At 37.2% G+C, this 23,939-nt stretch overlaps 1 protein-coding gene across 3 annotated transcripts in view; it reads left to right on the forward strand.

The window, feature by feature from the left end:
* The window catches only part of SLC25A21 (solute carrier family 25 member 21), a 259,220-nt gene that overhangs the window by 200,529 nt on the left and 34,752 nt on the right, over positions 1-23,939 (forward strand). For all 3 annotated transcript variants that reach the window (XM_072038477.1, XM_027457585.3, XM_072038478.1), the window contains exon 4: positions 21,056-21,122. In XM_072038477.1, coding sequence (XP_071894578.1) covers positions 21,056-21,122 — 67 coding nt within the window. The remainder of the gene's footprint in view (positions 1-21,055; positions 21,123-23,939) is intronic.

Genomic DNA, 23,939 nt, shown 5'->3' on the forward strand with positions numbered 1-23,939 from the left:
AGTTTGGGATGCTGTGGGGGTGCCCCAGCATAGTGGGACTTGAGAGGGAGGAGTCCTGGAAACCAAGATAGCAGGTCTGCAGAAGCTGGCGGTGGGGACTGCTGCAGCAGGGGGAGCATTTACAGCCCCTGAAGAGGAATTTCTGTTTTTGCTGGGAAAGAAAACACACTGTAAAAGCAGATCTGTGCTGCAGGGATAGCACTGACTGTAGAAGTAAAGAACAGTGCCTCTTGCCAAGTTTTTATAGACATCATTGCTGAGGCAGTGCAGCAGCATCTCTGCTTATTTTGCTAGCACGTGCATGCAGCCTGGCATGGTTTTAAAAGGATACAGGGCTTTAGTTCCCCATTAGCATCCCCTGGGACACTGCTGGCTCATGTGCAGCGTAATGAGCGTGGTCCACTACTGTACAACTTGACCTGATTTCATCAGAGTTGCATCTGCAGCTGCACCTTTGCTGAGATACATAGTAGGTGTCTACATAACTTTTAACCTAACATTTTATTGTTCTGAAATAAAGAAAGATCCATTACCTCAGACTTCATTCAAATTAGGCTGTGGCATATGTTTTGAAGTCTTTTAGGCACCAAGTAGTAAATTGAAATACAGGAAAGTTATTTGAGACAATTTCTGTTTCCTGTTTTTTCATGTTTGACCTGACTTATGGAGAACAATTAAATTCGAAACAGGCATTTATGATAGATCCAATCTAGTTGTAAGTACTTTTTGGAACAGTTTTGTCTTCCTTTTACAGTAACGTGCTGATGTTTATATTTGTGTTTTATTATTGGAAGAAGGACTTCAGACATGCCTGATAAGAATGTGATCATTAGTGCTTTGAGTACTCACAGGAAAAGCATTCAATTAATGTGGAAAAAAAAGAGTATAAGAAACTTTGAACATTTCTTTAATTGATTATTTATGCATTTTTCACTAGAAGTTAACCACAATCTTTTTTCAAAAGATTATTCTTTTTTGTTCTGAGATTTATTTATTTAGCTGTAGGATTTCCTTAGGCATCTAGATTTTGAACCAGATACTTAGTTTTGACCATGCACTGCCAGTGATGACGACATCAGTTACTGAAGAATATCTGAAATTTTAAGTCAAGGCTACTGAAAGAGAGAGAGAGTGCTTTCATGAGTGAGTAAGCTCATTGTTAATTTCTGTGTAAAGGGGAGTTGTACACAAAAGGCAAATCCTCAGAGGTGGTAACAAATGAGTCCTGAGTATTCACCAGCTTCCCAGCTCACAGTAGAAGTATTTCAGCTAGAATCCAATAAAATATTTACAAACATTTCATTCCATTACTAACTACAATGAAACACTATTTTTGTTCATATCTTAATGTATATCTTTGTTTTAAAAATGCAGCCAATATTGTTCTTCATGATCTTGTACAGCAATGTCATGACATTCCCACAGTGACATTCCTCCCACTGGAGGAATGTATATTTTACTGTAAAAAGATCAACCATTATTGCTTACAGAGTTATGAACTGCACATTCTTGTGATTAGTCATTCTTAAAACAGGGTGCTCTGAACAGACACTGAAAGCATATCCAATAGATACAGCTTCTCATTTACAGTCCAAACATTCCTTCTGCAATTGCAGAAAAGAAAGAGTCCTTTAAAAATTCCCAGTAGTCTAGGAGTGAATCACTGTAAATCTCACAGACTTCTACGACTAGAATAGAAAGAGTCCTGAGGTTACACCTGAAACAGAGTTTTGGGGAGTAACATATTACATTACTGAATGACTCACTAGGCCAGCTGTGTTTATATATATTGTGCAATTAAAAGTTGGTGATCTTTCTCCTGATAACAATGGAGTATGCTGTACTCTGAATTCACAAGTCACATGAAAAAAAAAAAAAAATCCAATCTTTGGCCATTGTCCAAAAATGACAATGACAAGTACATGAGCAAGTGGTGATTTGTCTTGCTCAGTCTCTGGAAGACTCTTTTTTTTGAGTTCTGTTATTTACCAAGTAATAGAAATGTTGAGCAATAATCAAGCATAGAGAGCTGACGGTATTAATATAGCATTGACGGACTGGAAACCAGATGGTCTGTCAGATAATGAAGTATTATCTGGCAAGAGATTGTTCCTGAAAGCCAACATCCTCACCTATTTAGCACTCTGGAATGTCGACATATCAGTTACCACATTCATGAGGTGGTATGTGTTGTACTTTAGAAGCTATCCCTAGAAGAGGCTTTTTAATTCAAAATTACTGCCTGATGAGAGGGTAAAAGTGCTATTATTATAGCACAGCTGGATGAGGATAATATATAGCAACATGTGAATCATACATTAAAAATTGAGTTAAAGAGGAAAACATAATAGGCTACATCCTGATTTCTGTCTAACCAAATTTTAGACCAGCACTGCCACCAGAAGAAATGACCATATATGCTGTTTGCCCAGAGTTGTATGTTCCCACTTTGTGCCACATTCTCCTTTGTGCATTTCTGCACCTGTTTTTGGATCATGGATTGGCTTACTGAGTGGGACAGACTTCTTCCAAAAATGATTTGTATAATCTGTATTGGATATTGTAGCACTGAAAAAGCAGAAAAGGTACCCTTTTGGTCGATTTATTTTATTTAGGTAAATTGTTTTGTAGGTGTTGTAAGTGAATAATGCCAACAATGATGGTAAAATGTTCCTCCTCTTAAACAGTAGAATATTTCAGAATACGTGTTACTTATCTTGAAGAATATTATTCCAGATTATTTTCTTTGCATCCAATAGCGTTATATACCACTTTTTCTCCTTCAGGTGAGCAAAGGAATTCCTAGCCATGATTACAGAAAATAAAAACTTATGAAAATATATGAGAAAACTGATGAAAATAAAAACTGTCTGCAATGGACAGGAGTTTGAGCTGATACCGTGGTCAGCTCATTTTCTATTGAGTAATTGTGAAAGCATTAACAATGGCTCATTAAACTCAGGCTAAAGTTGTAAACTATGGTCTTTCTGATAACAGTCTTACCAATTCTCTGTCATCTTCTCTTTAATAAGGCATTTTGTCATGTTGCTTTTCTATATTTTACAGTCCACTTTATGCCAGAATCCCTGCCAGTGACCAGGAAAGTATCTCCAAACACTGGGCCCTGTCTCCACAAGCCTTCCAGCTGCCCTGACTCCTGTGCTCTCTGCTGTGCCTGCCCAGGTGGCAGCTGCAGCAGTTGGGATTTACCCTATTTGCCTCCAACAGCTCTGGCTACTGAGTTCTGGTTGCTCTGTCCTGTCTGCACACTATTCCTTCTTTTCAGATGGCAAAAAGTCTGTGTCCCTCCCTAAGTGATGCGGCAGAGAGGGGGAACCCTTCTGGATTACCACCAGTTTTGTTGTGTGTGTGGGGGGGGGGGGGTTGTTTGTTTGTTTGCTTGTTTGGTTTGTTTGTTTGTTTGTTTTAATGCACAGTTGAATATTAGCCCGATCATTTTTCCAGTATGAGACTTCATATGGGCTAAAGTACATTTGTGGTATCCAGTTATCCTGCCCAATTATCTTGGCAGGGTGAATTTTTTGCCTGCCAAGCAGATGACAGAATTCAGAATTTCACTGATGTGAAACTAATACTCTAACATTTGCTGAAATATTATCAGTTAAAGTCTTTTCTTTTTTGTCCATTTTTTTTTTTTTCCTCAAGGTTAGTTTGGGAATGCTTCAAAGACATCGTTATCTCTGGAATCAAATTTGTAATTCAGTCCAGCCCTTAGTATTTCTGAGTCAAGGAGGGAACAATAATTAAGAGTGGGAAGAGTTTCAGTTAAATAAAAACAAGGAAGTCACATACAGAAAGTTGAAGTTAAAATAAGCATTTACAGTCAGTATTGTGATTCCTTCCTGGTGAATATTTAATGAAACTGGCAAGTGAGTCAATTAACACAAATACTGGTGGGACAGCAAATTAGAACAGGTATTTGTTGTAAATTACACCCAATTACAAGGTCATCATAAAACTAATTGCCTTTTCATGTAGCCAAATATAAAGTCATGGGGTAATAACAATTCATATTGTATTTGTTACACCAATAATGTAAAGGGCTTTGTCTTGGGAAGCAGTAATACCAAAAGAATTAGTAGTTAAAGATAATTGCATGAACATGAGCTTATAAGACTGTAGTTTGGCAAAAAGGATCATTCAATCTTAAAGTATAAAAAAATGCTGTGTTCAACTAAGGAATAGTAAGGACATATTGCCTCTGTCCATGACTTTGGTAAGACAATTGATACAGTACTGAACACTTCAAAGAAAATGTGATGACACCGAATTAAATGATACTGAATTGAATCAACACTTCAAAGAAAATATAGAGATGCTGTAGAAATTTGAGAGCACCCGAAAACAGCCATGGGAGGAAAATGAGCCTTGTGTCATAAAGTTCAAGGGGTTAAGTTTTTCTGGTGGTGAAAGAGAATACTGAGAACTTACTTGATTGTTCCGTATTTTTCACCTATGGAAATTTTTTTCTGGCACCTATGAAGTCGAGGTTTTAGACTCATGCCAACCACAGTATCTGCTCATCACAACCAGTACCTGGGAATCTGATCTTTAACAATTCGGCCTTCAAATGCAGTTTCCTCTGAATGTAAAACAAACACTGGAACAATCAACTAGAGGGTTTTTTCTTGGGCACTTTTGCTGGAGGAATATTATCTGAGTTTTTGCAGATATTATTTAATGTAGTTTCCAGATGAAAATGTGTATCATTAAAATGATAGATCCTAAAGAATTCATTCTGAATTTCTTCTCTAGTCTCTTAACTTCTTGAATGAAGCTATGAGAACAGGAAATCTTGCACTGCCCTGAACTTACTATAACACTTGCAGGTTTGCATTATAGTAATGATGGTACTTACATCATGCTTCAGAGCTTCAGCAAGTCACTATCAGGGATCAAGAGGGATTATTTGTTCTTAATGCACAAATGACTAGATGCATGATAGGGAGGTTTTTTTTCCTTCCTTTTAAGCAAGATTGGATACAGATGAAGAAGTGATAGCAAAGATTTGTCCTTTGAGGTGAAAAGGAAATCATTTTGGGGAGTATGATTTGTCTTTGAAGGTTCAGAGTCTTACCTATTTACTGTTCATGGGTGAGGAATTTCTGCCTCAGTCTGGGACTATCAAAAATTCCTTGTTCCAGGCATCCTCTCTGTCTCTTTCTGTCTGTTCCACCTAGCCTGCTGCTCAGATTCTCTATACTTTCAAGATCAATGTTGTCTTTAACCTGTATGAGAACAAATATAGCAAGTGAAATGTCTTTTAATCCCCACTGAAAATATGATCAGTCAGCCTGAACAGAATTTCAAACCATAAATATTCATTGTTACTCATCCATCACAAATTTGACATTTCAGTTTCTTTTGCTCTTGTCCTGTTGTCTCCACATATATTTCTTTCTTTTGGAAGACTTCAATTTCAGAAGAAGAATTCTACTGTTCCCAGCCACCTTGCATTTCCTTTTTTGAATTCCTCTCTCCACTCTTCAGTGATCTGGCATACAGTGTGGTCACTGTATATGTAATAAGCATATTAGCACAAATGACTGTGAAGGACTATGGTATAGAGATGGAAACAAGCAGCTGGCGAAAGCTGTGTTGGGAAGATGAAGGTATTTCTTAAAGCGGATACACTGCTGAAGAGAACCTGCCCTATAACAAGCAGTTACTAAATGGAGCTATTAAATGCGTTCTAAATATTTCCAACCTTGTATCTAGTCATAGATCTCCCTTCCTGTGTTAGGCATCCTTATGTTCTTCCTTCCACACTGCTCTGTCCACATACATGGGTTGTCCAGATTATTGCTCTTTATCATTTTCATTATCCATCCTGGCACACTACTTTTTTATGTTTTAGTTTTTGTTTTTGTTTTTTCTCCTGTAAAATCACTTAAAGTCTCATCTGAGGCTGAAAAACCTCTGTAGGCTAACTCACTGCAATCCCAGCCTCATTGCCTTCAATATCCTTGCTATAGTTCTTAAGAATTTAGGGTTTAATTCAGTTTAGGATTTAGATGGAGATATAAATGAAGTCTTACCCTGTCCAATGATTCACTTTGCCAGTCTAAGCACATACAACAAGAACTACTTGACTCAGCAAATAACAAATGTAGTCATCTGGTGGTCAGTGATGCGTTATGCTACTGGAAAGAAAGCTGGTGTTAGGACATTCTTTTTTCTTTTTCCTTCTACTTTTTTTTTTTCCCCCCGAAGGAAAGTGTTGGATCAAATCCAGGCAACATTGATTTAAATGTAGCAGGTTGGCAGAAATATTTCAGGGTCTGGGGAGTAAGAGACTATTTCTTCCAGGGCACTCATTCTCACAAGCCTTTCTTTGTAACAAGTAATAGTTTCCTACCATCATTTTAAAGCAAGTAAATGAATCTTATTTTATGCTATAATGTCATTAGAAGTATTTTAACACAGAAGTTGATTGCACACAAATGGCGGACGTGATAATGCTAAAATTTTTAATCTTTATTTATACCTTAGAAGATAAAAATCATGATTACTATGTCTAGTCCTTCACTGAGATAATCTATTGCTAAGTTTTCCTCTTATTCTCTTCAGCTCTTGTAGCCTACATGTTATTTGCAGTTCTCAAAATTTTCAGTGACAGTGGGCCAGTCCGTTCAATCAGTCCATCCATTTACAAGAAAATGTTTCCAAATGCTGTGTGTTCTGAAAACATGAAAACTGAGGAACCAGTGTTTTCTTTAATAACTGATGAAAATAAAATGTTAGTGATTAGAATCTGTGTGGTTTTACTTGATTTGGATGTATCCCACAGAAGTTTAAAAAAAAAAATTGCCAAAAGATAATCCATTACTGGTGGGTTATTTCCTGGACACTGACATGTGAAAGATCCAAGAACATTCTGCAGCTCCTCACAATTCTGTATGTGTGGAACTGTGCACAGCTACAGATGTTTCCACTGCTGCAGAATTCACTAAAATCTGCCAGAGAATTTGGCCCAGATGTGCTATAGAATTACAATGACCCTGGTAATAGTGAAACTTTAAGCAGCAAAAGCAGCAAACACCAGATGTCCAGTAAAATGGTTAAAACCGAGATCCAAAGCATTTTTTTTACCACATCATCACAAACAAGTATGGAGTGAATAAGCTGAAAATCTCAAGTAATACTTCATTATTCGTCATCTCTAAGCTGATTTTATGTGCTTGACTTGTTGTGATGTAGTGCTGTTTAAGTATAACGTCTTGTAGGAAGGCTGTATTCCCTTAAATAATTTTGAAAAATGAATTAATTAGATAGGTATCTACATTAAACTTAATACAAAGCTGTAGTTTTCTCCTTACCTCCTTTCTCTACTCATTTTACCTTGGATAGTGATTCTGCCTGCGTGTGTGCTGTGCTGGCTTAGCCGCAGACAGGATAAATGAACTGCTGCTATTGCCAGCTATTGTAGTTCTGCTTTAGCTCAAATGGTAGCAGGCTCGAGCTGCAGTACCAGGGCTCTGTGCACTGCTACATTCTGAGTCTGTATGTGGAGTGAATGTACTTTTCCTACAAACTACAGGTATTCATTACATTATGAGGCACTGCTTTATGCTTTGTGGTTTCTGAGGGGTCCACATGCAGGGCAGACCCCAGAGACAATGGAAAGCATTACATTTCTCTTTCCACTCTCTATTGGTTATTTATGATTTCTTGTATCCTCAAGAGTAAGTTTTATACACTCATTATCAGAATGTACCTTTAGCCATTTTTAAGTATCTCTAAACAACAACAACAAAAAAAAATTTCTGTTATAAATCCTGAATCAAAATGTACAATGTTTTTCACGTAAGACTGGTTGTATTTATTAGTGGTGTGTGTGTATATATAAATGCTTGGGGCAATAGACATATGTCAGTATTCATAAGCCAAATTCATTGAAGTGTTTTTGCTTAATCCTTGAATGTAGCAGTAGTCTGCTCTGCTTTGTCTCTGAATAATTTATGGTACCAACATTTTAAAAAAATTTTTTTTTGGAACTAAGATCATGGGCTTCATAGATAAAAACTGAAGAAAAATAGGGAGATGGACCCACAGATATAAAAAGCTGCAGGGGTCTTGAATACTTAGAGAAGAAGTAAGGACTATGTAGTCTTTGAAAGAAAAGTAGTTATGTTTTCTAACTTCACATAAATCTTCTTTACAAAAGATGTGGTATAAATTCTATTAAAATGCAGAGGACTACTTTGACTTTGACTTCAGTAGGAGTTGAATCAGTGAAGAGTCTATAGCTTTGTTACTATTACTCACTTTTACCCACGAAAGTGTAGAAATTTGCTTACTAAACAGTGTTCTTCCCAGGAAGAAAAGCTTATCTTAAACCAGCTAGTGCATCATGGCACAAAGAAAGTTAAGTCGAACTGCTTTAAGAAATACTGTTTCTCAGGAATTCATGATTTCTCTTACTTCTTAAGTTATGCAGCTATCTAAATAATTTTCAGCTAGTTTCAGGTGATGTCCTTGTGTGAATTTTATAACCCAAGGGAGAACACAAGGCTGTTATAAACACTATTGAGTTTTTGTACTGTACTGTCATTTTTACACAGTTTCAGTACAACTCATGAATCTTGCAGGCTTCTTTCTTGAACTGCAGGCACATTTTATTAAAGCTCACTGACACTTGCAGACCTTTCAGCATTATTAATTAACAGCAAAGCACAACTCATAGAAGGATCTGCTGTGTTGCATATTGTTTGCATTTTATGTCTTTTTACCCGGTATTACCTTCAGACCCCCAGAGCTCATGACCCCTTCAACACCTGCTCCTTCAGCATCACCTGCAGCTACAGCAGCAACCATTGTAGCTTCAGCTCTCTGCCCACCCTTGCCTTGCAAATCTGCTCATAGCAGACTATTTTCTTCAGCAGCAGTTTGCCAAGTGAAGGTTTGCAATGAAACTGTTGTTATGGCTGCTTGTTACAAGATAAATGTGTTCTTGTGTCCTGTCTAGTTTTACTGTCTGTAGGGATGGTTTTCACATGTCTCTCTCTGTACAGCACCAGGTGATCATTTAGTGAACTGTTGTTTATACTCACTTTGTAATAGTCTCTGATGATGGTGAACCAGGAAGAAGTGTGATTGCAAATTGCAGTTACACTTACAGACTGTGAGATCATGGCAAACCATACTGCTGGCTGTAAAGGTGCAGTGATAATCTCTGGCTAATGTAGCTGACTCCTAAACACTCAGAGCTGATTGCTGAGCAAGCCTAATGGCATGCTTGTGAGCTATGCAAGGAAAAAAAAAAAATCTCCTTGTCAAATAGAGAGAAAATTAGAGATCTATAAGAAAAGCAAGTTTGATTGAAATTTACTTTTTCTGAGATATATAAAGGTATTATGGTATTATTACTATTTCAAGTTATATAATACAGAAAAGTTATACTAAAAAAAATCATGCTGTGTGCTGTAAAATAATATGTGTTGCTTTTACTTGGATTGCCGTGTGAAACATTTTGTTCATTTGTAAAGTGAAATACTCTGCATGCTTTTAAAAATAATTTGGGAGAGAGGATTGGTTTGTTTTGTTTATTCAATGCCAAAGTGGCAAAATTTATTTTCTGAAGAGTTCAAGTTGAGAAGGGTACTGGATCAGAAGAATATATTGAGAAAAAGAAAACATTTCAAAAGAGATGTTCAAGTTAAACCTGCTGAGGCAGGTATGCTGCTCAAAGAACAACTTGCAAGTTTTTTTTGTTGTTGTTGTTATTTTTTTGTGTTTTTTTTTGGTTTTTTTTGTTTTGTTTTGTTTTTTTTTTGTTTTTTTTAATTCAGTAGTAGCTGCCACATCACCAAGACACAGACTTCATTACTTTAAAAAAAAAAAAAAGTGTCAAGGTTCTTTATAGATGTATATGTTGTAGATGAAGAGACTATTGACAGGTGAGGCATGGCTACAGAAAACAGGAGTAGATCACTAAGTAATAATATTAATTAGGACAACAACTTCTACATAATTCTTCCCTTCACACATTTGTCTTTCCTGTAGATCTGGTCTTAGAAGGTGTTTATATATCTACACCACAATCTTTTAGCAGGTTTTTCATTGGTAACCACACTGAAGTATAACACTGGTCTAAAGCCTTGCAAAATCTTTCTATTCATTCAGCAGTCACCTTTGGTTGGATTTCTTTGGTAAATCTTTGCTAAGTCTTCTTCATTTCTCAGTCATTTAAACTTACCTCATCTGTCATTCCCTTTGAGACACTCAGAGTGAAGGTTAGTTACCTCTCCAGACAAAGTAATAACATGGCATTATGGTGTTTTATCTTAAAAACAGTGTGAGAAGTACGAGAGGAATGTCATCACAGCACAGGAGGTATTGAAAGTGGAATCAGTTTGGAAGCATTGCTGCAGATTGCCTGAAAAGGGAGCTTTCATGTTCAGAATGTATTGTGCTAAAAAATGAAAATAAATTTGTTTCTATTAACTGTCAACTCTATTTGTTCTTAGATCAGAATAACATTGAGGAAAAGGTATTAATCCATATGGTATTTTTAGGGCGTTTGCACATGGTGCATGAACAATAGGAGGTATCCTTTTGGGCATGGTTCCAGCATCCATGACAGTCAGTGTATAATGAAGGCCTTCATGTGACGGAGTTTTCTTAAACAGTGTAGCCCAAGCTGGAACAAAGGATCAGGGCTGGGTTTCACACCAGCTGCACCACACCAGCTCTCCGTGATGGCATCCTGGATGTGGAGGAAATGATCCATGGCACTGGCCCAAAACCTGGCACTAACTGCAACAACTTTCTGCCTTTTTTGAGGAGCAATTTTCTTACTCCCACATAATAAAATTCTTTCTAATAACTTTCTTGATGAAAAAGTCTGTTAGTGATTTCCCTCATAACGATTAACTCCTCCTGAGTGAAGAGAGGCTTGTGACACAACCCAGTTTCAGTGACACAGAGGTATTTTGTCCTTTGACGGGTAGCTGCCATGCATGTGGGTTTCCTCATGCATCTGTATAATAACACACTTCACTCCCAAAGTACATCTATGCACCACCACTGTCTGTCAGATGGAAATCCAACTGCCAGGATGTGTATGTATTCATGATGCTTTTCACTACCTTAGTAGTGCTACAAATACCTCACACTTTGATCTCTGTACATATAAGACTGTCTCACTCTACTGGTGCAACTATCAACAGCATTCCTTTTACAAAATCATGAATCTTTTATGATTTCCTGCTAGAGGTACTGAAAAGGGAGTAAGAAAAATACACTGAAGGTCAAGATACTAAAAGATGGAATTAAATTAATTATTATGTGCATGTATATTTTTAATTATACCTTTTTCTTTTTAATGTTAAAAAAAAATCTGCCTTGAGAGTTTCTTGAGAAACAGTAATAATATGTAAGTTTTTTAGTCTGTTAAAAACATTATAAAACTACTAGTGTAGTTTTTACTTTTGACTTCAGAAGATCAATATGTTTATGAATCCAAATTACTGCAGACAAAATTTTGCACCTGCAGTTATAGTTGCCTGCAGTTCAGTTTATTTAAGTATCTGCATCACTGATTGCATCTATAAATTAAAAGCATCTAAGTAACCTAAATTACAAGCACAAATAATTGCAGGTGCAAAACCCATGCACAGACAAAATGATCTCTGAAAGTTGGTTCTCTAAATCTCATTGGAAGTTATTCAGTGTATTGTGAACCTAGAGTCCTCCTGGGAGAGTCACTAATCTATATAATGACACTGAAAGCCTCTTAAATCTCATATTTAGCCAGCAGATGGGAAAGAATACATGTAGTCATGTAACTCCCTGGAGATTACACATGTGGATGTTGAAGAGCATAACTTATTCCAGTGAAGTTTAGCGTTAACTTGCAATCAAAAATTTCCTTCCTGAGACACATTCTTTCTGATGAAATTAAACTGTTGTACTTTTATTGAGTCACTACTGATCTAAGTAGGACACACTCTCAGGGCAAGTACAGAAAATTTTGCTAATCTCATGAATTTTCCTTTAATGAGTCATAGCATCATTTTAACACAGACAAATGCTGTCAGTCTCTTTCAGAAAACTCATCTAGTTATCCTGTCAACTATTTATTTTATTTTATTTTATTTTATTTTATTTTATTTTATTTTATTTTATTTTATTTTATTGTCAGAAATAGCACAGAGCTACAAAGCCTGTTTTTATCTGGTATCAAAACTAAAAGTGAATCATTTTCTTGCATTCGTTACCTTCAATAGACATATGTATTGAGCTACTTTAAAACTGTGACTGCTTCCTGTAGTACCAGTAACAGTAGTACTGTTAGCAAAAGGGGGGGAAGTTAAATTCTCTTCTAGTGTTTGAACAACTAAAACTACTGAACAAATGAAACATTCTGCCAGTTCTGACAATCCAAAATGCAATGAAGAATTTTTCTGTTTCAGAAGCTCTAGGCAAAGCTGTTTTGGCATGTCTGTAGCTTATTTCTATTGCAAACAAAGGGGCAGTTACAGGGAAAGTCTTTTGGAAAAGAAAATGCTGTCAGTCATAACAAATGAGACATGTAGACCCATTCTGCAGCCTAGCAATTTTGTAAGAACCTAGACCATCTGCCAGTGATAATAACACTTCCATTTGCAGCGATTTCACCGGGAATTGCATCAAACAGACCATGGGTAAAATTACAGAATCATAGAATCACAGAATTGAAGGGGTTGGAAGGGACCTCGAAAGATCATCGGGTCCAACCTCTCTACCAAAGCAGGTTCCTTAGAGCAGGCTGCCCAGGTAGGCATCCAGACAGGCCTTAAATATCTCCAGAGAAGGAGACTCCATAACCTCCCTGGGCAGTCTGTTCCAGTGCTCTGTCACCCTCACCGTGAAGAAGTTCTTTCACATGGTGCAGAACTTCCTGTGCTCTATCTTGTGACCATTACTCCTTGTCCCATCCCCGCAAACCACTGAAAAGAGGTTGGCCAAATCCCTCTGTCTCCCACACCTCAGGTATTTATACACATTGATGAGATCCCCTCTCAGTCTTCTTTTCTCCAGGCTGAACAGACCCAGGTCTCTCAGTCTTTCCTCATAAGGAAGATGCCCCAGGCCTCGTATCATCTTTGTGGCCCTCCACTGGACTCTTTCCAGGAGATCCCTGTCTTTTTTGTACTGGGGAACACAGAACAGGACACAGTACTCCAGGTGAGGCCTGACCAGGGCAGAGCAGAGGGGGAGGATCACCTCCCTTGACCTGCTGGCCACATAATAAAAATTATGCACACCAGGATCCCATTGGCCCTCTTGGCCACGAGGGCACACTGCTGGCTCACGGTCAACCTGTTGTCCACCAGGACCCCCAGGTCCTTCTCCTCAGAGCTCCTCTCCAGCAGGTCATCCCCCAGCCTGTACTGATACATGCGGCTTTTCCTTCCCAGGTGCAGGACTCTACACTTGCTCTTATTAAACCTCCTTTGATTTCTTCCTACCCATCTCTCCAGGCGGTCCAGGTCTCGCTGAATGGCAGCACAGCCTTCTGGTGTGTGAGCCACTCCTCCCAGCTTTGTGTCATCAGCGTACTTGCTCAGGGCAGACACTATTCCCTCTTCAAGGTCAACAGTGAAGATGTTGAACAAGACTGGACCCAGCACCAACCCCTGGGGAACACTGCTATTCACAGATCTCCAGCCAGACTCTGTGGCGCCGATCACCACCCTATGATCACCCTACAAGCACCACCAATGATCTTTCATTAAGTGGTGTTGGGGGCTGGAATGCGAAAGTGTTAAGAAAGAAGAGGCAAATGTGACACCAAGCCCCACAGGGTGCGCTTTGCTGCTAGGGGACTGCAGAAGCAGAAATGAGCAGTGCTTGTTGCAGCTGGCAGGGTCCTGCCTCTCCACCCCACAGCAGTCGCCATCATCCCATATGGCCCAATTCCTCCCTTGGCAGCAGTGGTCAGTCCAGCTTTACAGCTCCAGGCACTTGCATTGCACTCTCCCCAGCAAAATGTGTCCCACAAACATCTGCTGCCTGCTTTGCCAACACAGACAGCTGCTCCAGCATCAGGCCACCAGGCTCAACTGCTGATGGGTGCTGGTAAATGGCTACACAAGCTGAGGACTCAGCCTAGAGGCGTGCCAGGGTGTGGATGTCTGAATGACTGACCTACTCTGAACAGCTTATGGCAGTCATTTCTTTAATTAAGCACATTTAAAATTAGTTGTTGTATCTGAAATAGATTTGAGTACTTAGATGTTTAAAAATCCAGATAAATTTAACTTAAGTGAATCTACTTAAGCAATACAGGATAATAACGTACACTTAATTTATAATCATATTCAAAACAAAAAGTCAGAACAAAATGTTTTTGTTTTTGTTTTTTCACACATGGAAAACTGTTGAGGCTATGTTGTCCATTACATTGAAGGGCTTTAACTTTAAACTTCACCTTCCCAGGTGTTTCTTTTTTTAAATGCTTATGTAGAGTGAAACCCAGAAAGCATACAGGAATAAGTAGAATGGAGGGCAATCATTTGAATAGTGAGAAATTCTAACAAAGATCCCTTTTTCTACTCCCACTTTTTGCTGCCATAGACACGAGAAAGGAAGGGGAAGGTATCGTCTTTCCCTCTCTTGAGGGATTTATATTTAGGTGTGTCCTGTAACTCATTTAAATTCAGAGTGCAGACTAGAAAGCCAAAAATTAGCAAGGATTTTGAACAAGAGATTGAGAGGTGATTAAAAGTCATGGAAGAAAGACTCATTTCTCAGTAAGAATAACAAAGTCACATGGATGATGGATCATAATAACTTCATAATCTGACCCACATGCAGTAAATATGGTGATGACTGTCATTTTAAATAAGTGAGGTAGGTTGATGTTGATTATTAATCCATTTCTTAGCCAGTCTGATTGTTTCTGAGCCAGCTCCTCCACTGTTTAGTATTTTTCTGAAGTATCTTAAGAGTACCTTTCACTGATGGTCTCTTCCTTTTTAGCCAGTCACTTTTCATACTCTATGTTGCCTTAACTTATTTGAGGGATTTCTTTCCCGAGTCAGTGTACTTCTAGTATCCTTATGGCTGGACTTTTGGTCTTCTTTTAACATATAGTATAACATAAGTGTTACTGCAGCCCCATGGTAACATATAATTCTGTATTACTTTTACTTGCTGTGAAAAAAAAAAAATAAATGTTTTCCTTAATTCCCATGTGTTGTAGCCAATGGTGATCTAGATAAATGAGAGCTCAGTGAAGAAAAAAAATAAATACGACGTGAAAATAAGTACCTAGTATTTAGTGCTGTTGTCTAAAATGGCAGGTATCTGTATAAGAGGCATAGATACAGAAATATATTTGCATAATAGAAATTCAGAAGCTAACTTGGATAAGTATGTCATTAATAGCTTTCTCTGAGGTTCCTGTAGTGACATGTGTTTAACATTTGCAGTAGGATAATATACATAACATACTTCACAAGAAGAAAAAAAAAAAAATTTGGATAGCAACAGAGTGTTGAAACCTGGTTTTCTATGAATGTTTCCAACCTTTAATATCTTTTCAAGTATGCCCAGCTCCATGCCTATTCCTGCTGAATGACACCCAGATTTCCCTATAGCATACCTCTTCAGATGGGCAAACAGTTGTAGGCATAGCGATTAGGATGAACTACATGTGTGACAATTGGCTAGTGGGTTGCTGCTCTCAAAATAAATAGCTAAATTGTTTGTCCATTTTTCTCAGGAGGAAGTACTAATTTGTGTCTGTTTTCACTAAGCACTTGATAGTTTTCCTCTAACTTCTGGGAATGTAAAATCTTTGAAATCTCCTGCTAGGTCGTCATAAGATTACTTCACACTACTAGCATATAATAAAGTCATATTGGCCCGTTTTCAGTTGTTTTACCTTGTGATAGTAATAAATTCACATAATGTTACATACCACAGGTATCTTTCCTTGGTATAAATAAAATTTTAAGCTAATTTTGTTACATTCAGGTATGTGTTCTGATTTTTATTTTTTTTTAAGAATATCCATCCTTCTGCCAAGCATGTCTTCAAAATTCCTTCCCTTTGTTGAAAGAAAAATTCTTGTAAAAACAGAAAGTTGTGCATTCCAATTAATATAACTGACATGATCATGAAACCTAGGTCTTTTATTTATACTTGGGATAATGCAGAGGTAATGAAAGTAGAATTGGACCTAAGAGGTATTTTGTTTCAATTATAAAACAATGTGGGTAAGGGACTTAGATTTGACAGCAACAGGAGAAAAGCAATATTGTGTTCATGCATTCAATCAGCTTTATTAGATCCTTAAAGGAAAAATTATGTGAAAGAGAGGAAGAAAACAACAAACTAAGCAAGATCCCAATTTCAGCTTAATTTGAAGAAAATAACTGATTTGGGTTGGTCGTCTTGCCAGGCTGAATGACTCAAGGCTTCCAAACAAGAAATGGAAACCAGAAGGATAGCAAAAGCCTGAAAGAACAAATTGAGAAGATATGATTGACTGTAATGTTTCAAAATCAACTGCTGCAAAGATGAGTTTGGGCTGTTGCCCAGAATACAATTGAATGGTGATGTTCATTTAGACCCTTATTGCTGAAACAAAATAAGATGTAGCTGTGTTTCTGTTAGAGATTTACTTGTTCTTTCCAATGTTTCTAGCTAGGGATATGATGTCACATCCTCTCTCTTCTATCACGTGCTGCAGTGATTGCTGCTGCTGTTCCATAATTTTTCTGAACACCAGTTTTCTGTAGGAAGGCCTGAGTACAGGTGATAATATCTTTCAAATGTGAAATGTCATCACCATTCATTAGTTGACTTTGAAAAATGTTATACACTCTGTGCTAACTCAGTGTTATTGACCAAGGAAAAAAGAAGTATTATTGACCAAGGTAAAAAGAAGTATAAATCTTTGTGTGTATTATGTACTTTCTGGCTGACGTGAGAACCATTTAAGTTTCTGTTATCATCATGCTAGATTTGAAAAATAAATACATATAAATAGCTAATTCTGCAAAATTTCAAATAAATAAATCCTTAATAGGCATGATTTTTAAAGCATTATTTGGAAAAGCTGAGGGCAGCTGCTCCACCTCAGGAAGAGAATTTTCTATATGAATTTGTGCTTAATGCAAAAGTTTATTCAGTTGACAAGATGTGGTGATGAGAAGAGATTGTGTTTTAGTCGCTTATTCCTTTCATCTCAGTAACTTTTCTTTGTAACCTTTTTTTCAGCTCTTATTTCAAGTGAGGTAAAAAAAAAGAAAGAAAAAAAAAAAAAGAAAAAAAGCCACATTTCATAATTAAATACTGAACCAGTCTTTACCATGTTTACTGAATTACATATTGCATATACGTATGTATATCCTCAAAGTTTTCATGTGTTTTTAGATTTCTAAACTTAATGTGTTCCATAGGAATAGACCTTAACTCCTTCATGTCTGTTTTTCATGGTGAAATATGCCTCCACAGAAGAAAAGAGAAGTAAACCAGTGAAACTCAGTTGTAGGGTCATGAATACAGCTGCTGAGCTATGCACATTCTCCTCACTCACAGTGGAGGTTCTTCTAAGAGAACATTGTTGTGCTGGCCTTGCAGCAGATCAGCTTTCACATAACATGCACAGTGATATCTTTGCACATGTATCTTTGGGTCAGGGTGGCCAACCTGGTGAGGGCTTTAAACCAGGGAAAACAGGTGAGGGTGAGAGCTACCAGCAGACTTGCAACAGAGCGATGGATGGGGCTGACAAGCAAAGGGCCTGGAGTGATGGGAACCAAGAGGGACACAAAATCAACAGATCAGGGTTTAAGCTATTGCCTCAAGCAAACGAGCATTTTCATTTAAGCAAGGACATACCTGCAAGGCACTACTATGAGCATAAATAAATAGCACAGACCCTGACCCTTTCTGGGACATCAGCATTCCAGGTTCCCTGAAGTGCTTGCTCCCTCAAGTGTTAAGAGTGCTGCCAGCAGGTAAAGGGAGGTGATCCTTCACCTCCACTCCACTCTGGTGAGGTTGCACCTGGAGTACTCTGATCGGTTCTGGGCTTCCCAATACATGAAGAGATATGAATTTAGTGGAGAGAGTCTAGCAATGGCCACAGAGGTGATTATGGGACTGGAGCATCTTTTATATGAGGAAAGTCTGAGACAGTTGGGACTGATAAACCTGGAGAAGAGGAGGCTTGGGGGGATCCCATCAATATGTCTAAATACCTGAAGGGAGGGTGCAAAGAAGATGGAGCTAGGCTCTTTTCAGTAGTGCCCAGTAGCAGGACAAGAGGCAATGGGCACACAGTAGGTTCTGTCTGACCATCAAGCAGGATTTCTTTACTGTCAAGGTGATGGAGTACTGGCACAGGTTGCCCACAGAGGTTGTGGAGTTTCCTTAGAAATATTCAAAACCTGACTACACATGGTCCTGGGCAACCTGCTCTAGGGAGCCCTGCTTGAGCAGGTGGCTGGACTGGATGACCTCCATAGGTCTCTGCCAACCTCAATCATTCTGTGACTCTGAGATTCAGGAGCAATGGATAATTGTTGTACTTTCAGTTCCCATTTCTCTAGAATTTTCAAACAACCCACAGCCTAGCCTGATGATCATCTGAATTACTGCTATTTCAACACCAAATATGATAGAATGTTGTTACTTTTAGACAGAATTATCTGCCTCCCAAGACTGCTGAAATGGCAGATCTGTTGCTCTATTCCTGCTATATCCTTCTGCTTCACATTTTTTCTGGAGTTTCCCTAAGACCTTCAGAGATCACGGGAATGTTACAACATTTATATATTCAATAACTGCATATATTTCAGTATATATGAAGGCTACACTAAAAAAGCAACCTGTACTACTGTCTAGGTAATGGCGCAGTGGGATTCTAGAACTAACAGAGTTGTTACACTGCATATTCCTCTGCTTATTCATCTTTTAGCAATGAGAAAATCTGGATGAAGTTCAGGTCTCACTTCTCTGTAGCGAAAGCTACACTTATGAGTAGAGCAGTGGAGTATGTTTCATTTTCCATTTCCAATCATGCTGGAGTACTAGACATTCTAAACAGGATGCCTGTTGTAGATATGCTTACAGAGTTTTAGATTGAGCTGAAAGGAAGAAAGTGTTTATAGGGATCTGTGTTCTTGTTGCTGATCCTACTTGGACCTCAATTTCAGTTTGAACTCACATTAAACTGTATGAATCACTTGTGTAAAGTCATTCAATATTTCAATAGCTTGCTGAATCAGCAAGTGTAAACTGAATATGTATGAACTGTTAAAGATTAAACGTGGATCTACTGTATCTATATCACTATATCAATATCTGTGGGTATGTATATCTATCTGTATGGTTATATCTATATCTACATCTGTAGGGGTACATATAGGTATAGATATATGTACATAGTTAAGTATCTATATATAGTTATGTTCCTAAGTTGAGGCTTGAGGGAAATTCAAACATCTAACTCCTTGACTGAATTACTGAAATCTCTTATCCAAGGGCTTTCAGTATTCTTGTCATGAAACCGTCATTGTGTAAAATGTTCAACATTTCTTTTCAGCATGGACTGGAATCTGTACCTTGCTCACTTCAGAGGAAGGTTAAATGATATTCCCACTCTGGAAAGTCTTAAAAAGCCTAAATATTTTATTTACATGGGAGCAGCTTAGGAAGAGGACTTCAAAGAAATGTTAGAAGAAAGGTGAAAAAGATGATAGAGCATTTGTGTTTCTTTATAGTCAGGTGGGGAGCATGAATTTAATCAGTTTCTTTTGATGTTCACAGGACAGCTATAGGAGATTCTGTTGTGCTTACTCTTCTACACCCTGTAAAAGTATTCCACATAATAGACTTTTATAAAAGTGAATCTCAACCTTTAAATATTTCAAAAGGATGCAAAAACTTTGCTTTAAAAAGTGATTTTGTCTATAGAAAGTTTACTTCTTACAGGGAAGAAAACTATGAGCTCTGAAGATGATAAGTTTTAAGATATAGCTGTGTTGGCTGGCAAGGTACTTTCTTGCTCATTGCATCAGACATCATTCTGAGCTAAGCATACCTAGGCGATGTGGAGGCCTAGCAAACAGAACTACATCTGCTCTTAGCTGGTGTTCTTAAGAACTACCTGATGTTTAGAACATTTCCAATACCCAACCTTATGTGTCCACGCTGGTCTTGTAAGCAGAACTCAGGCTGTCTTCAAATACCATGTGTCCTTGTAGCAAGACATAAAATTATATTAAAGTATTATATATTATTATATATAAAATGTTTATATGTAATTATATATATGACATATATATATATATATATTTATATATTATATATAAACTTTAGATACTCCGATGCAAAGTGATGCAACAAGTTGATCTTTAGCTTCAGACCAACTCCAAAAGATTGCAGCTATTCTAAACTGAAAGTGTACCTCTGCAAGATACTGCCTGAATGTTTTTTCCAAGACAAATTACATGTATTCTGTTATGTTTCTGTGAACAGCTAACTTGTGTTTAAAATTAAGTTGTCATACAAAGGTTATTTCATATATTTTCAAGCATATGGAAAACTAAATTTTAAAAGATGCCTTAACCTAGTATCTGAGATGAGCATGCAGGTTTTGTATGTAACTTACTGGTCGAAGTTTTTTTTTTCCAAAACAGTATGTCATGACTTCAATTTTAAATATCATTGCAATGTTAAGAAAATTAATACAATTAAATAATACTTCCTTTTCATTTTCAAATGAAATAAATAATACTTCCTTTTCAAAATTGTTCTTCTTTTTTTCAATATAGTTACTTGTTTACTCAGGAAAAATGGACTGAATTCTTACTTATTCATTACTTTGCTTTGATTGTCTTCTCACCAGCACATGATAGAATAAGTAAAACATTATTTTGCAGGCAAGCAAGCAAAGAGCATCACTATTATCTGTATGCTTAGAAATGTTAAAATGTTAGTTGCTTTACATAAAAGTGAAAATAGAATTGGTAGTATGGCAATGAACTGTTATTTATCCATACAAAAATATTTTCCTTTTTTTCTTCAATAGATTGCTTGGCTTCTACAAGGGAATACTCCCTCCCATCTTAGCTGAGACACCCAAAAGGGCAGTGAAGGTAAAATAATAGTAATAATAATAATAATAATAATAATAATAATAATAATAATAATAATAATAATAATAATAATAAAACATATTTCCCCTTTTAAAGTAGAGAGAGTGTCAGCTCTAAAATATTTTATTTCTCCTACACTGATTCTCCTACGCATTTGATTCTTAAGCTTTGGCAAATTGGTTCTCTGATTTTTACAAGGAGGAAATTTTCCTGTTGAACAGTACAATAAAAACTGTTCTTGATTAAGAAGTGTAATATAGAGCTTTAAAATTCTAGGCTATTTTTGCTAGGCTATAAATACATAAACTGTTACTGAAAAACAAATTGTAATTACAAATTGCAATCAAACTTTGCAATAAGCTATGTTTATAACAGAGTACTAGTACTTCATATTTTAGCCTCATAATTACCTCTAATATCGACATTTTGTTTTATTGGAAATGCCTGCCAACTTACCAAACAATTAATACTCAGAATAGCTTAATAAATGAAGCCTTTAAAGAAGGCACTCCTGGTAAGTACTTACTAAGTAACTTGAAGTAGTAGGTTTGAAGTGCTGTCTGGAGTTTTCTGGTACTCAAAAGAACACTGCTCCACACTGTTGCTTTCTTACATATTGAATATATTAGTGGGTACAACTTTCTAGCATGCAAAGAATTTTTTATTCCAGCTCTCTTACACTTGAACTGGATGCTAGCCTATAACAGTGTATTCAACATCAAATGTTGATCTGATTTGCTTTTATTATCCTCTATTTCAACTTCTGGAACATTATTTTAGTAACACTCCTAGGCAAAGAATATCAATACACCAATTTTTTCAATTATGAAATGCAACCCTTTTTTTTAGTGCTACTAAATAAACATTTCATCTTACAGTTCGAAATCTGCCAAAGCATCCATGGTGTTATGAATGAAAGTTTGTCTTTTACTTCAGAACTTTGAAGTTTTCTATAGTTGCAACAAATATGTCTTAAAGCAGTTACTGTACAGAATGTCTTGATTTTTTTATTTATTTTTGTGTGTGTGTGTGTGTGTGTGTGTGTCTTTCTAAAAAGACTGCATATGATCCTGGGCCTTAGCCTGCAATTAATCATTCATGTTCCAATTCCTTTACGGAGGAATAATATTTGTATTAAGTGCCAGGATGTGACCTTGTAATAGAATCCTAAAGGAGTTCTGCTAATGTCATCTTGTTTGCATTAGCATATAGATGCCAACGATATGTGTCACCTATCTCAAAATTATTTAGTACAACTAAGCAAACTGAATTTCTATTTAATAGCAAAATAGCAGTGAAGAATAAATGGATGGTATTTAAAAGCTTCCTAACTTGTTCTCTTCAGACTGTAATGTCTTCTTTTTCTCTTCATTGCATTTCAGTTGGAACAGCTCAATGTCCATCTGATCATGTATTTTAGATTCCAGCATATTTGTAGTTAAAATACAACCCCAACTTTGATTTCTCTCCTACCATCTTGAGTCATTCAAAAATCATGAGTTACTTTCTTTTACTCATATTGATTAAGTTGGTTTAAACCCCACAATATTCAATATGATTGTTGAATCATAAAAACATTTAAGTTGAGAGATCTCTGTGGGTCATCTGGTGAATGTCCTGCCCAAAGCATGGCTGACTTCAGGTTAGAGTATGTTGCTCAGGTACCTTGTCTAGCTGAGTTCTGAAAAATCTTCAAGGATGTAGCCTCTCTTTGCTCCTGCTCTAGTGCTTAAATGCTCTCACTGTGAAGATTTTTGCTATATATCCTATCCAAATTTCCTCTGTTTCAACTTTGCCTATTGCCTCTTGTGCTTTTGTAGTGGTCCTCTGAGAAGTTTTTGTCTTTATCTTCTCTGTAACACTTCATATGGTGGAAGGCAGGAATTAGATCCCCTTAGCCTTCATATCATCAGGATAAACAAATTCATTTCTCTCAGCCTCCTTTTATACTTCATAAGCTCATGACTTCTTAAATGTTTTAATGGTGCTCCCTTAGTGGGATGCTTTCTACTTAGTTCTTGAACATTTACATTAGGACCCAGTATTTTTTCTGAAATCTTGAGAATCAGATTTAAATGCTAAACATACTTTTAAATAAATCATTGAATTCTTTAATTCTTTGCACTTTTATTTTAAATTTTATAGTGTTCCAAAGACACAAACAGGACTTCATCTTATCTTGAGATATCAGCTATATTTTACATTACAATGGTTCAGTGAAAGGATAGGGCATTATAGTTAAGTGATTTTAAGTTCCTGGATACTGAAGCTATTTAATGTCAGGTGTTATCTGCCAGCACAATTTCTAACATCCAAAGTGGAATTTAAATCTCTGCTTAGGCCTGAAGAGAATTCAGCTTGTCTAAAATTTCCACTAACCTTCTTTGGATATGAATGTGAAACAACAGTGGAAAGTCACTGCTTTCTTTGGTTATTCTCCACCTTTTATTCTTCTAATGGTTTTCCTCATTTTAACAGGCCCAAATATGCGTCTTGTCTGCTGCCAACCTGACTAGTGAGATTTAGGGTCATGGAGAACTACATCAATGGCTATGGCATTGAGGTCTGAGGGAAAAGAAAAAAAAAAAAAGTAGAGAGGCAATTTCTCAGCCTTCGTTTGTAATGAACTCTTTTGACCAGCAGGGCTACGGAAGTGATTGTCCCCCTGTACTTGGCTCTGGTGAGGCCGCACCTCGAGTACTGTGTTCAGTTTTGGGCCCCTCGCTACACGAAGGACATCGAGGTGCTTGAGCGGGTCCAGAGAAGGGCGACGAAGCTGGTGAGGGGCCTGGAGAACAAGTCCTACGAGGAGCGGCT

Source organism: Anas platyrhynchos, chromosome 5, assembly GCF_047663525.1.
Source record: "Anas platyrhynchos isolate ZD024472 breed Pekin duck chromosome 5, IASCAAS_PekinDuck_T2T, whole genome shotgun sequence".
NCBI classification, from domain to species: domain Eukaryota; kingdom Metazoa; phylum Chordata; class Aves; order Anseriformes; family Anatidae; genus Anas; species Anas platyrhynchos.